Source organism: Sinohyriopsis cumingii, chromosome 6 (genome assembly GCF_028554795.1).
Source record: "Sinohyriopsis cumingii isolate HCF-2022 chromosome 6, ASM2855479v2, whole genome shotgun sequence".
NCBI lineage: Eukaryota > Metazoa > Mollusca > Bivalvia > Unionida > Unionidae > Sinohyriopsis > Sinohyriopsis cumingii.
In genome coordinates, this window is record NC_142966.1 from 159,622,211 (window position 1) to 159,638,275 (window position 16,065).

At 34.9% G+C, this 16,065-nt stretch overlaps 1 protein-coding gene across 2 annotated transcripts in view; it reads left to right on the forward strand.

Annotated features, from left to right (window-relative positions):
- LOC149798387 (THO complex subunit 2-like) overlaps positions 1-16,065 on the forward strand; it is a 124,282-nt gene that overhangs the window by 94,553 nt on the left and 13,664 nt on the right. For both annotated transcript variants that reach the window (XM_089963569.1, XM_089963570.1), the window contains exon 36: positions 11,360-11,413. In XM_089963569.1, the coding sequence (XP_089819695.1) occupies positions 11,360-11,413 (54 nt within the window). The remainder of the gene's footprint in view (positions 1-11,359; positions 11,414-16,065) is intronic.

Below are 16,065 nucleotides of genomic sequence, written 5' to 3' on the forward strand. Positions count from 1 at the left end.
ACGGCCCCACCCACTTTTGTTTCATCATTTTTGGCATGAACTATTATGAAACTAAGACAACTCGTATAGCATTCACACATGACCTTTTGAACATTGGGATCAAGGTCTAATCCAAGACTATTCATTCAGCATCATGCTTGCTCACCCATTTGGACTTGGTTAGGGTGACATGTATTAGAAAATTTGCATTGAGGTTGTTGTTCATTTGCCTATGATTCCTTCATTCCCTGATGGATTCTGTTCACATTTTGGATGAATCATTATAACATTGAGACAAATCATTTTGTTGTTGTTGTTGTTGTTGTTGTTGTAGGGTGTAATGCCATTTTTCAGCACAAGATGGGCTTTACATGGCAGACAGAATAACTGGTAGAGTAAGAACCCTGGAAAACCCCAGGAAGATCCACTGACCCACGGGAAGCTACTGGCAAGCTTTCTCACATAACCCCATTAGCCAAGCCTGAGACTCGAACCCATTCAAACAGGTGAGATGGCAGTGATCTGGAACGTTGAGCGCTTTAGACCACTTGGCCACTCAGGGCCCCCAAATCATTTTGTACTTGCTCACTCAGCTGTTTGATCTTTATGTCAAGGGAACCAGTTGTACAATAGTGCTTTGACTATGGCTGTGCCATGCAAACCCTAGCTTTCATGGATTCAGATTGGTATACAGGTTAGATATTGATGAGACCTAGGTCAAGTTTGACTGTTAGGCTTCTACAATCAGGGTATAGTCCCCGATTGTCAGACCCATCTCCTTTTGCAGGTTTTAATTCCTTTGATTATTATTGGATTTCAACCAAATTTGTATACTACTTTAACAAGATCTTGAGTGAGTTCATTTGTCAGCAATGTGCTTCATTGATTCTCAGAGTTAGAGCCCCAGATTGTCAGACCACCCACTTTTATGTTCCCTGTACAAGTTTATTATTTATTATCAAAATTTAGCCATATTTGGCATACAGCTTGATGTTGACGAAGAAACTTTTGTTTTGTTCATTTGTCAGTCTTCTGTTTTATCATTTAGAAGTGTTACAGTATTTGATATTTAGATCCTTGAACATTCTTTCATGGGTGCTGTAGTGGCTCAGTTGTTAACATGCCCAGGCTCAAAACCAAAATGTTTCTGGTTTGATTTCTAACTTGAATCAGCTTACATAGTGTTCTTCTCATGGGCAATAGCGACGCTTTACACCAACTGCCTTGGCACTAAATAGCCATCCAATGTTGCTGTGCTGTATAATGCAGCACCAAACTAACATTTATTCCATTGATTATTATTACATTTCAGCTAAAGTTGTTATGCTGAATATGATTGTCAGACCCACCCACTTTTGTTTCCGCAAAATAACTCCCTTTATTATTACTGGATTTTGACCAGATTTATTATATAATTTGATTTGCATGAGTTTGCTGCTTCGTTCATTTTTCGGTGTTTTGCATCATTTGGCAGAGTTATAGCCCTTGATTGTCAGGCCCACCTTCTTTCATTGCCACACAGCAACTTTTTTGAAATATAATTTCAACTTGATCTTATAAGCAGTTAATTACTGATGAAGTGATGGCTGAGTGTTAGCATTCTGAATAAAAATTGAGCCCATGATTGACAGTCCCACCTACTTATTGCTGAAGAATAACATTGTTTATGTTTGGGTTTCAACCAAATTTGAAAGCTTGCTATTGATATGATTTTGAATAAGGTTGATTATCAGTATTCTTTGTCATTAATTGGCTGAGCTATAATCCCTGGTTGTTGGACCATTTCACTCTCATTTCTGCACAGTAGTTCACCAAAATGATTGCCCCTGGTTGTTGAATCACCCACTTTTGTTTCCACATTATTTTCATTATTGTTACTACTGGATTTGAAATTTAGTATTTTAAAAAAAGCAACAAAAAAAGAAACAATGAAACAAATTATTCAGCTCTGTATTAATATAATCTCATGTATGAAATGGCATCCCATATGTGTCAGTGGGGCTATGGATGGGGTAGCCACAGTCCATCACCCTTTAGTTTACACCGTTATATCTTTAAAGCTGTTTGAGAGTAAGGGATGGAACTTGGTATTCTTGTTCATCATTAGAAGATGTGTCATGTCCATCATATGGGGTTCTGTTCTTAAAGTCACGGTCAGGCCCCATTATTTTAAGTTCCACCACACTTTCCTTTAAATTTTTGAACCTTCAGACCATTACAGATTAAGTGATAAAACATGGTATACTTGTACTTCATTATTAAAAGCTGTGTTGTGAATGACATATGGTGCCATGTTTCCAAGATTATGGTCACAGTTTAGTATCATAAAATTTCTCTATCACTTTACATTCCACTCATTAACTTAAGAACTGTTGAAGATTAAGGGATAAAACTTGATATACTGATGTATTAATGTTAAAAGATTTGTCATAAATCACTTTGGGGATCCTATTTTCAAGATCTGGGTCATTGCTCAATATTTTAAGTCTTCCATGACACTTTCCTTTCTGCTCTACAGCAACAAACTGTTTGAAATTAAGGGATGAAATTTGGTATACTCCTATATCATCATTAGATGTATTATATGCTACATTGAGGGTCATAATGTCCAGGTCAAGGACATGAGTTTAATATTTTAAGTTTTCTTTTTTATTCTGGTCTGTAATTTGAGCGCTGCTTGAGATTAAGTGATGAAACTTGGTGTTCCTGTATATGATCATTAGCAGGTGTGTCATACCACAATAAGGATGCAATTTTGAATGTCAAGGACATTGGCCATTATTTGAAGCTTTCCCTCATACTTTCCATTTGATTCCATAACATTTAAGATTAGGGACTGAATTTTTTATATATTTCTTATATGCCAGTTTGTTTGTCCAGTCCTCAACGTCAAGATAACAGGATGTATTTTAAGTAGAAGTAGTTTCAGTAAAATTTTCCTTTCCAGCCTATTATTTGTGAGCTGTTTAAGAATGAATAAAATTTGGTTTGATTGTATATTGTCATTACAAGGTGTGTTGTATTCTGGGTTACTTTCTTAAAGGACCACTCCAGTGGTCTAGTGGTTAGAGAGACTGCCTTGGAAGCGGGAGGTCGTGGGTTCAAACCCCAGCTGAATCATACCAAAGACTTACAAAAATGGTACTAACAGCTGCCTTGCTAGGCGCTTAGCATTAAAAGGTTAGTGTTAGGACTGGTCGGCCTGGTGTCAGGATAATATGACTGGGTGTGACCACACCATATTTGACAGAGCATAAATTCGCTTGTCCATGTTGAAATCTTGCAGTGCCATTTCAGGAGATCCTTTTAACCAGTATATCTTAGGATTCACTCTGCATATTCATAAGCAGTTTGATGTGTACATCGTCTTATAAACCTAGATGTGCCTGGTGGCTAATTCTTTTTTTCACAGTTTTATGACCATTTTTACATGGGATATTGTGCACAACCAGCATTGCTTTGCAATCCTTATATAGAATTGGGTACGATTAGCCAACTGCCTGTTTTATGTAGATATAGCTATTTAAAGGTTATATGGAGGTTTTTCCAGGTCCATATAGAATAGAGTTATTGCCCCTTTTTCATCTGTATTTATTACAGCAGATCCTTGTAATAACAGTTCAAAAACTTTTCAACATATTCTAATACAGTTTGGTGTATACAATCTCTTCGTCCTAGAAATGCATTTAGGTTTTGTCTTGTCAATTTATATTTGACCAAGTTTTGCTTTTGACAGTTATCGTCATATAGGAGGCTGTGTATAATTAATTATACATGGCTTCAGATTTACGAAACCTTAAGTGAGTTTGTTTTCCAGCATTCCATGATATCATTTAAAGAAGTTATGGCCTCATACTACCTGTCCTTCGAACATGAGTTTCCACAGCACAGTTGTATTAGGGAAAATTGAATTTCAATTCTAATTATTATGCACCTTTATATTGATGAGAATCATGAGTTGGACTTGCAGCATGTCACATAATCATTTAAAATAGTTATGCCCCAGAATGATCACCTTCTTCAGACTTTGGTTTCCAAAGTTCTTTTGTTTAAGGTCGTGTTGAAGAAACTGAGAATGGACTTTCGTGATGCATCCATTGCTGCCATTTCATTTTGATTTTAACTGAATTTGTTTGAAGCTTCATCTCAATAACGGCTCAATGATGAGCATGTTTGTCGTGTATTTCTAAGGATCTGTTGCCTTTATCAGTTTAGAAAAGACATCCTGTTAGCTCCTTAATCCTATGTTTGTCATGTATTTCTAAGGATCTGTTTCCTTTATCAATTTAGAATAGACATCCTCTTAGCTCCTTAATCCTATGTTTGTCATGTATTTCTAAGGATCTGTTGCCTTTATCAGTTTAGAAAAGACATCCTGTTAGCTCCTTAATCCTATGTTTGTCATGTATTTCTAAGGATCTGTTGCCTTTATCAATTTAGAATAGACATCCTCTTAGCTCCTTAATCCTATGTTTGTCATGTATTTCTAAGGATCTGTTGCCTTTATCAATTTAGAATAGACATCCTCTTAGCTCATTAATCCTATGTTTGTCATGTATTTCTAAGGATCTGTTGCCTTTATCAGTTTAGAATAGACATCCTCTTAGCTCCTTAATCCTATGTTTGTCATGTATTTCTAAGGATCTGTTGCCTTTATCAATTTAGAATAGACATCCTCTTAGCTCCTTAATCCTATGTTTGTCATGTATTTCTAAGGATCTGTTGCCTTTATCAATTTAGAATAGACATCCTCTTAGCTCCTTAATCCTATGTTTGTCATGTATTTCTAAGGATCTGTTGCCTTTATCAATTTAGAATAGACATCCTCTTAGCTCCTTAATCCTATGTTTGTCATGTATTTCTAAGGATCTGTTGCCTTTATCAATTTAGAATAGACATCCTCTTAGCTCCTTAATCCTATGTTTGTCATGTATTTCTAAGGATCTGTTGCCTTTATCAATTTAGAATAGACATCCTCTTAGCTCATTAATCCTTTAGCATTCAGTTTTTGAATGATCTTAAGCATTTGTTACAAAGCATTTCTAACATAGGCCTAGATAAATTTGTTGATGATAGAATTTGAACTAATTTTACTGAGTTTTGGCCCTTGATCAACTTTTTTAATGCATCCCAGTGGCTTGTTGATACTCTAGAATTCACATATATTATTTTTTGTTTTCATCCAGATTTCTTGTGATACTTGTGTGGGAAAGGTGTGAGATGAGTTGTTTTTTTTACATAGTAGACTTTGACTGTTTTAGAGAATTGTCCTTTAATCATATTCAGATAGTCTTGTGAAATTGGTAATATGTAGATGATGGCCAGAATTTTACCTGGATTTACGGCCCATGATCAGCTAAGAAAATGCACCACACTTACATGTGAACACTAGCATTAACACCTTGTTTAACTTGGTGAAATTGATATCTCAACAAGGTCTTGAATTTGGTTGCTGACAAATTTCATCATATATGACAGAGTTAAAGCCTTTGGTAGACTTCGAATAGTATCCATGTGTTTTGTAAACACTCTAGAAGCCACATTTAATGTTTGATTTCAACCAGATTCCCTGGAAAGCTTCATCTTGTGAAGACGTCTGATTAATTTGCAGATATTGACCATATTTTTTAGAGTTTTTTTTCTTGACCAACTTGAACTATCCTAATAGCTTGTAAAAACTGTAACATTTGTCTGTCTTCATTCTAGCAAAATCTTAGATTATGTCAATTTCTAGACAGATTTTGACCAAATTGTACTGTGTTATTTGCCATTGATAACAGTATTATACCAAATGCATCCAGTTCACAGTACTCCAGCATCAGGGTTGACTGCAGCATTGGCCATATAGTGGTAATACCTTCTTGGATGTCGCATTCGTATGTGATGTATGTTATTTTATTGTTCTTTGTGAATCATGTTCAGGTCATTAGTTTGCCAGAATAGTTATGTTTAACTGATTGAATTGTGCAAAATGGAGGGCTTTGATATGCATTTTAAACATATGTGCATCAAAACGATTCAAGTTGGGCATTTTGGTATGCCCCACCATGACAGTGGTTGAGGTCTATGGTGTTACCGTTGTGCCTTTTCTTAAAAAAAAGTCGGGCCATTGGCTTAAGTTTGATATGTAAGTCATTTTAGGAACTGTGGTACACCTGTATTCTAAGAACACATATCTGTGTCAGGGACATGATTGTAAGCCTTGAGAACACAAAATGTCTTCACATTGTGGTAGAGATTGTTCAAATTTTTAAAAATGTTCTTGTCTGTAAAAGATTCATTTAGGGGCATTTTTCTTCCAAGAAAATTCATGCTAAAATTAGTGTTCAGAGTCAATATCACATGATTTTGGATGATTTTTATTTTCATTTGCCCTTCAAAGGAAAATAATCAGCTTTGGTATTTTTGTCTCTCATGTCTCCATTCATCTCTGTGGCTCAGTTGTTTCAGATTATAGACCATGATCAGAAGGGTGTGCTTTGGTTCTCACCAGCCGAGATAGCTACCATGGTATGCCCTTGGGCAAGGCACTTGACTCTTCTGAGTGCAGTATAATTTTAAAGTGTCACCATGCTGTAAAATACTAAACCAAACCAACCCACACCATCCATTTTTGTTTTCTTTCATTTCCACATGGGGCCATGAGTGGCCAAGTGGTCTAAAGCGCTCTCATCACGGATCACTGCCATCTCACCTCTATCTGCGTAGGTTGGCTCGGCCTGTGTGGATATGTGAGAAAGCTTGCTGGTAGCTTCTCGTGGGTCGGTGGTTCTTTCCGGGGATTTCCTGGGTTCTTCCTCTACCATTAATACTGGCTGCCATGTATAGCCTATCTTGTGCTGAAAAATTGTGTTAAACAACAACAACAATTATTTCTACACAATAATTCCTACTCCGCTTAAACCAAGTTTAAATGCATCTTTATCATGGCAATATAGTTGATTCCAAAAGTCTGCATTCTTCATCTTCATTTGTGTTCAACTACATTTTTGTCATTTATTATTATGAACTGCATCAGTTTACAATATAGAATCCACACAGCCAGAGTTGAATAAAAAGCAAATTTATTTTAGCCATTGTTATTTATCATCATTTGATGGTCTACAGCTTCAGTTCAAAGTGCAGTACCCAAATGTTATGTCACTACAAGTCAACTAAATTTGATAAACACTTTATTATCAGCAAAACCTTCAAATACTTCCTTATTAATATTCTTGCCTCTGCTTTTAATATGAAACAAATGAACATTGACATCTGTACACGTTCCCATTTTTAAGCTCTCCAGACCATAAGACCATTGACTTTATGCCACTATATGCATCCATCATGTGTTGTGTGTAATTCATTTATCAACAATTTCTCGTGAATATGGACTCTTGACAAATTCAGTTATGAGCAAGAACCCTTCATATGGAATAGGTAATCTTGTGTCTAATTGGCTGAGCCTGTTATCAGTCTTGAGACTAGGTTTTGGATTCAGTTTTATGATCAAGATTTCAATAGATTTTGATCACACTCGTCTCATAGACTTTATGATCCAGATCTCACTAGATTTTGATCAGACTCGTCGCATAGACTTTTATGATCAAGATTTCAATAGATTTTGATAATTAGCGCAAGATCCAAATGTATTAGTGAGGTCATTTTGTAATTGAGTGGCTGAGCTTTTTTACCACATTAGAGTCAGTATTTTTTACCTTAATTTGAATAAACTTTGGAAATGGATTCCAATTATTATGATCTTAGATACAGTTATGAACACTATAAACTCATTTTGATGATCTTGCGTTTGACTTTCTGAGCATGTCAATGCTTTTGCAATTATCAATCTTTGTATTGTATAGAGGTTTATATGATCAAGATATCACATGAGTTTTGCAAAATCTATGCATGATATATAAATTCAGTGCAGTTTGAAATAGGTCTCAGTTTGTATGTGTGTAATTTGTTCTCTTTAAACATTCTTTTCTCTATATATAGGTTTTACAGAATTGTAACATCATTATATTTTTTTTATTTCTTACCATTCTTCATTTTTAATTTATTTTGAAGGATTTATTTGCTTGAATTTTCGTGCAGTTCATTTGACATGTTTTTGAGTTTTACTTTTAGTTGGTACCATATAGCCACTGTTGTGTTGAGGTACCATAATATGCTATTAATACTTACACATATGCGTTTTAACTGAAGGCAAGCAAGGAGAATAATCCATGATATTGTGTATGGAGAATTGCTGATTTGGGTTACACATGGTTCTACCCCTTGCAAAGATGCTGACAAAATAAATACATTTTGTTTAGAAGACAGGATATATACATTTCAGTAGTACAGTTTGAAAAATTATCAAAATAATACATCCAAGGATTAAAATGAATAATTTGTCATTTATAGCTGAAGAAAAATCGGACTATAAGGTTCATTGATAAAATTTATGAACACTCATAATTTTGAGATCTGAATCATTGGTTGCTATTGCTAAGTTGAAAAAGAGAACTAAGAAAACATTTGATTAAATTGATGTTAAAATATTGTAATTAAGGATGAAAATTTCTGGACACAGTTATTGTGTTTTATTGTAATATTGATTTTGCTCCAATAAGGATATATTTTTGTGAACACAGTAAGTTTTTAAATTTATGTGAAGATAATTATTTCCAAAAACTTGACCATATTCAAAATTCTTGTAAGAAGTTTCACATGTTTGATGAAATAGAGTTTGATGGTTGCTAGCATTGCTGTGTTAAATTGCTTGAAACATTTTACATGCATTGTGCACTATTTAATGGCAGTTAATATACTTATTGCAAGAACTTGACAATGGTGATTTGTTTCTGAATCACTTCAGATTTAATTACTTGTGTAAAGAAACCCGTAAAGAACTGAATTATAAGTTGAATTCGTGCAAAAGTCATTGCAGCTTTGTACATGTAAAAATGAAAACTTTCTTTAGATGGCTCCAGTTATGGGCAAGAGACTATGCATACTAATCATGCCTTTATTTTTGGAAAGAATATTTATTAGACTAGAGTGACATCAGTAAAATCAACATGCTGTTAAGTTTGGAAAATAGTTTGTATAGGTTGTATTCTTATAATACTGCATCAAGTCTAGGGGTCCCTGGTTGCCAAGAGGTCTAAAGCACTCACCTTTACCGATCACTGCCATCTCACCTCTTTCCACATGGGTTTGGTCATTTTGGATATGTGAGAAAGCTGCCAGTCATTTTCATAGTGTGGTTCCCAGGAAAATGTATATAAAAATCAGATGATACATGATATTAATGAAATTGCAGCCATGCTTCACTGCAGTTACACATGGGTTTGAGTCATGGGTTTGGTCATTTTGGGTATGCGAGAAAGCTGCCAGTAGCTTCCCGTGGGCCTGTGGTTTTACCAGGGTTTTCCTCAGGGTTTTTTACTCCACCGGTTACGTTGGCTGCGGTATATAGCCAATCTTGTGCTGAGAAATAGCATTAAACTCCTAAAACAACAATTAGTACTGAGGGAAGTGGTCAATTTTAAGTGTATTGGCCAGCTTGATGATACCAGGTCCAAATGGGCATCTTGTTTTAATGAGATTTCATTTGCATAGCTTGATTCAGGTTTTTTTATATCATTGCGTGATGGAGTTCCTGTTTGAATTTCCTTATTCCTAGTGTCCTACAGGACAGATTCAGCACAGGACCTGGTTTTATTAGTTGCATCATAGGGTGTGGCTTTAAAAATCACTTATCTGGCCTGTGCCCTGGAGGAAATTTCCCATGCCTGTGCTACAGTGCATGTAGATTATCTCCACATTATAATTTTATAATTTCTTTCCGTCTTTTTTTCCCGTCTTTTGATGTCTGAGTTGCTATCCATCCTCATGGGTAAAAGGCAGTGTATGTTTTTGATGTTTTTGTATATCTTTTTACTGCTATTGGTTTTGGAATTTTGGAACATGCACGTTCTTAAAATTTCTGTGTGTTGAATATTTACAGTCATTTTCATAGTGTGGTTCCCATCAAAATGTATATAAAAATCAGATGATACATGATATTAATGAAATTGCAGCCATGCTTCACTGCAGTGCATGAGCACCTGCAACCTTTAGATTAAAAGTTCAAGGCGACCAACTGAGCTAACACAGTTTCAAACAAAATTCAATTTATGTTGGTAAAATTTCTGAGGAGGATGCTGTAAATTAGTCAAATTTTGCTGCTTGTTCATAAACAAACTTTGAATATTACTGTTGTACACTGTACTTCAATGTGGGGTGTGTATATATTTTCATTGATATAAATGTCATTTGGCAACAAAACATTTTTAGATCCTTAAATTCTTACATTATAATGTCCATGAATGAATGTTGTTGGTTTAACATTAATGGTTCATAGCAACAAGGAGGTGTACACAGAATTTATACATGTATTGCCATTTAAAAAAAATAATTCACAAAAGTAAATTGTGTTACTAACTTTGTAGACTAGGCCTGTTTTGGATTTGTATGCTATACAATGACAACCAAAAACAGAAAACCCTCTTAGCGGGTTCGACTAGTCTGCATTTGGCAGGATGATAGCATATTCTCCATATCAGATCAGTAATACACCATTGTAATGTGTACAGTAGATTTATATATAATATGCATAAGCAGATGTGGTTAAAAATAATTAAACATTTCAGCTTGTTTTTCTTTTTTTGGGCAAGAAAAACTATTAAAATAATTTTGGCAGATAAAGGTGTTGGGCTGTTGCAACAGTAAATAGAAAATACTGAGTATTTTAAGGATCAATAATATCCAGATAGTGAACAAATACACTGATCTGTATAGATTGGTTTATCTAGCACAGGCAAGTGTCAGTTTTATTGAAAAGATTCAAAATACAGGGTTAGAAGTGAACCTAAGCCCCCCCCCATTATATTTTGACTTTAGAAACCTTTAAAAAAAAAGAACCATTAAAAAATCCTGAAATAAACCTAAATTTAAAATTACTTTTTTTTTTTAAGTGGTGAATGGCTCTACTTCGACCCAACGAAAAATAGTCAAGAAATTGGGCAAATTATGCACATTAAAGACATGCAGTCAGTTTATTTAATCGATCCTTTGAGACTTTATCCAAATTTTAATAAATGTTATGCTCACTCATAGAGATAATTTTTAACTGCTTTGTGTCCTGAACCTATAAAAAGAATTAAAACCTTGAAAAAGTCTATTTAAACAATCTAAATTCAAGTCTTTTTAGCCAGCAAAAAAAAAAAGATTGCGACCTAGAGACGAAATTGGACAAAGATGAAGGCAGTATTTATATATGAACACAAATATTTGTATAATGTCATGTTTCTCATGCTGAATTTTGAAGTAGAGGAGGAAATTATATTTCATGTTATCATTTTTTCAGAGTTTGTCACCACCCAGGGAGGAGAAAGACAGAGACAGAAAAGAAAAAAAGAGGGTAGGCTTAAATTACATTATATCAGGCCAGGGTTTCACTAAATTATTCCAAATATTTGTTTAAAAAGAGTTTTGATATTATCGTGGATGAGATACCACCACAATATTGAGATTTATTTTATGCTCCACTATCCAATGGTGGCATACTGATTTGGCCATGGTTTTCTGTTCATCTATTCATAATAGATTGTTAGTACAATTGCACATGAGCCACTAAACATAGACAAAAACTTGTGGTGTGGCCTGTTGTCTGTCATCTGACATCCATCTATTAGCACAAGTTTGTTATTGCTATTCATAAGCTGTATACACACATGCATCCCATGGTCTACTTGGTCCTAAATTAAAATGATCTTATCTCATATCCAGTTTGCCATCTTCAAAATATTGTTATTGCTAGTCCTCCTGAAGAGGAGGTCACTTCAACATGGGGTTTTCACCAGAAGACTTTTTATGACGTTTAGTTAGTTATAAATGAAAATTGTTCCAGTTGGACATCACATATGGTTGACACAGTTGCCATCTTGAAATCTTGTTATTGCAACTTCTCCAGAATAGATGGTCATATCTTCATAGGGTTTTGACTCAAAGATGTCTTATATTGTCTGGTTAGTCCTAAATGAAAATTACACTGATGTGACATCCAATATGGCCACCATTGAAAACCATTATACAAATCTGGCTATTGCTTCTTATCCAGAATGAAAAGTTATGTCAATGATGAGTTTCCAACAGACTTCTTATGGTGTGTGATTGGTCTTAATTAAAAATCGTGCCAGTCTGATGTCCAACAGGATGTATATTCTAAATTGATAAAGGCAACAGATCCTTAGAAATACATGACATGTTGAAAATCATATCACTACTCCAAGATGGAAAGTATTTGACATTAGATTTTCATCAGAAGATTTCCTGTGGTGTTAGTTGGTACTGAATGAAATTGGCATCAATCATGAGTCTAGTATGGATACCTTGGCATTCATCTTGACACTTCTAAATGGATAGTCATATTGCCATGGAGTTTTCACTAGAGAATACAATGTCTAGTTATCCCTTAATGAAAACGATGCCAGTCTGGCCTCAGATTTAGCCACCATTGCAGCCATCATGGCAATCATTTTATCACTAATCCTAAATCCAAAGTCAAATCAACATGGGTTTTCACACAGAAGATATGGTGTCTGGTTGGTTTTTAATGAAAATGATGATTATCTAACCATGGTGGCCAACTTGAAAATCTTGCTATAATAAGTCCTTCAGAAATGATGGTCATATCGACATGGAATTTCCATGTTGATCCTAAATGAAAATGGTTCTAATGATACATCCAATATGGTTGCTGCAGCAGCTCATTTGAAAATCTTGTTGCTGAGGAATATCAGAGATGGTTTCATCATTCAGAAGTTTAAAGGAACAAATGGTCATATCTTGAATTTCTGGAAGTTCTTTTCAGATAGTAGAGCATCACTCCATTCCAGGGACTCTTGTTTTAAAATACACTTTTGATTTCTTTTTGGACTTGGCATGCTGTGTGCATACTCTCTTGCATAGAGTCATGCTACTTGGTTAGAGTTGACTCTCAGTAGTTCACCCATATTGCAAAAGAGGTCTTTGTGACCTATAATTCTTGATTCAAAGACTGCACTGAAATTTTAAAGGTCATTTTTGGGGTATTGTGTTTTTAGTAATGTAACTTGGATATGGATGGTGCATGTGTCAGATGATTCTGGTCGATTGCTTTATATAAGGTGTTAGGGGGAATATCCACGAGTTTGTGTATAATTTCGTAGAACCTGACCAAAAGAGTTATGTTTGAGGCCTTAGCAATAGTAGCTAATAATGATGATTACTAATGAATGAATTATGCTTATAATAGTGGTCACACTGGCTATACTTTAGGGTTACTCCAAGACTGACCTCACCCAAGAAAATTTGGCTTCTCGTTTTGAACAATGATAATAGCTTCAGAAGCAAATTTCATGAACAATGATTTGAAAGAAAGATATCAAATACTTTCAAGTTTCTATCAGTTTATTAAGGTGTCTCCTCTTTGATATCATAAAAAATGGTTTCTTTTTAAAAATCTTTGTTTTTATATCTTTTCTGCATTTTCAAAAGGACTGATATTTAATAGGTGAAGATGACTTTACCGAATAATTGGTGATAACATTCTGGTAGTACTTTTTTACTCAGCATTTGTTGTTTTTTTTTAACACATTAACCCCTGGTGATGAGTTTACATGGCAGGAGGTAGGAGCCTACTGCCGAGCTCTGTAGTGTCATGGTCATGTATGATACACTAAAGTGGGTGGTATTATAGAAGGGCAGATGTAGCTCTACAATGATACCAAATAATCTAGAAGTTCTAGTTGCAGTACAAAATACAGAGGGAAAATCTTCATTTTTTGGACCCAATTGTTTTTTTTCCACCCAAAATTCGCCCATGGTTGGAATCCGATTTTGTGTCTGGATTTTAGACTTTTTGGTCTCAGATCTAAGGCAGACTGGTATGAACTGCAAACAGACAGATGAACCTTTGCAAAAAGTAGGATAAGATGGACATTTGGAATAAAGAGTGGTCTCAATACGAAAATAACGGGTCCGTTAATATAAAAAAAGAACTTTTACCCTTCTGCTCATGTGCGAGCCAAATAGCCAATGAAAAACGATGTTTCTAACACAACTAGGCATTATGTTATTAGAAAATCACCTGGAAGTGGCTTTCTTAGGATTATTTCAGAAATAGCTTTCAAGATGTGTTTCCTACTCGAATTTCAGGCGAAAACAACAAAAACCTCCAGGGGTTAATGTGTTAAACGAAACCTGTTTTGCTCATTTAGGCAAAAACCACTTCAGGTAAACACTTTAATTTGGTATTCATGTTTCTCTGCATAGTTTTTTAAAATTAGATTTTAATGCTTATCAGAATTTTCCAGATATAAAGTTCCAACTTGGATGACTGCATTAATATGGGAGTTCACTGAAAGACTACTTAGGATGTCTAGTTTGAACTAAATAAAAATGGTTCAAATATGACCATAATCATGGCTGTAGTGACATGGTGGTTTTAATAAAAGACTTCTTACGAGTCTGGGCAGTCTGAAATGCAAATTGTGATGTGGCATCCAGTATGCTCATGATATGTAAATGATCTAAAAATGAAAATGGTGCTGTTTATGGTGTTGTGGGATGTAACACCATTTTTTAATATATGACTGTCCATACATAGCGGTCAGTATGTTTGGAAGAAGAACCCAGAAAGAACTGCCAAACAATGAGAAGCTACTGGCAAGCTTTCTCAAATACCCTTTTTAGTTGAGCCAAGATTCAATCTCTCATAAACAAGGGTACAATGTGGGAGTGATCTGCAAAAGCAAATGTCATTGACCACTTGGCCAATTAGGAAACCCTAAAACTTTTGATCAGACCTCCAACATGGTTGCTTTTCCAGCCATATTGAATAATTATTCAGGCTCTTTCTGATGGTCATATCAAGATGAGGGTTGTCTCTGAAAGACTTCTTATCTAGTTGACACTAAGAGAAAATGCTGAGGATCATGTTTTTAATTGCTACTGGTAGAATTACTGGATATTATATGCCTTCACTGTGCCATTGATTACGAGGTATAGTAATTTGTCAGTTTAAAATTGTTTGAAAAATGTGTACTTTTAATTTATGAGGAATCAAAACTAATAAATTGCATGAAAAATGCGGACAGTGAATTGAAATAGACAATGCTTCTGAAATGCATGATCCCCAAGATGACAGTCTTGTTAAGAGAAATACAGGAAATGATACCAATATATAATACATGCATGATGGTATTAGATAGTGCCAAAAATATTATGTGAACAGATATTTAAAAATTGGGCTAATTAACACTGATTATACACAAGTCTTATAAATTTGTGCATGATATCAAATGTAAATTGTGTTTGTAATATTTTGCCATGATACTTTTATTTAGATCCCAGAAGAAATGTTTAAGAAGTTTATGGAACCCCTTTAGTTGGCAAGTTTTGTAGTGCCATATGGATCTTTTGTTGGCAAGATTTGCATTGCCATATGGAACCTCTTGGTTGCAAGTTTTTGTATTAGGTGTTGTATTGCCATACAGAACATTATGCTTCAGGTTTTGTATTAGGTGTTCTATTGCCATATGGAACATCTTGTCAAGTTTTGTATTAGGTGTTGTATTGCCATACAGAACATCATTCTTCAGGTTTTGTATTAGGTGTTGTATTGCCATATGGAACATCTTGTCAGATTTTGTATTGGATATTGTATTGCCATATCAAACATCTTGCTATCAGGTTTTGTATTGCCATATGGAACCTCTTGTTGACATTTTCTTTTATGGCCATGTGGAACCTTTTGTCAGCAGGATTTATATTGCCATATGGAACCTTCTGTTGGCAGGATTTTTATTGCCATATGAACCTTTTGTTGGCAGGTTTTGTATTGCCACATGGAACCTTTTATTGGCAGGTTTTATGTAGCCATACACAACCTTTTCTTGGCAGTCTTTTTTTACAGCCATACAGAACCTTTTGTTGGTAGGTTTTTACAGCCATATGGAACCTTTTCTTGGCAGGTTTTGTAGTCTTATGGAACCTATTGTTGGCAGTTTTTTGTACAGCCATATGGAACCT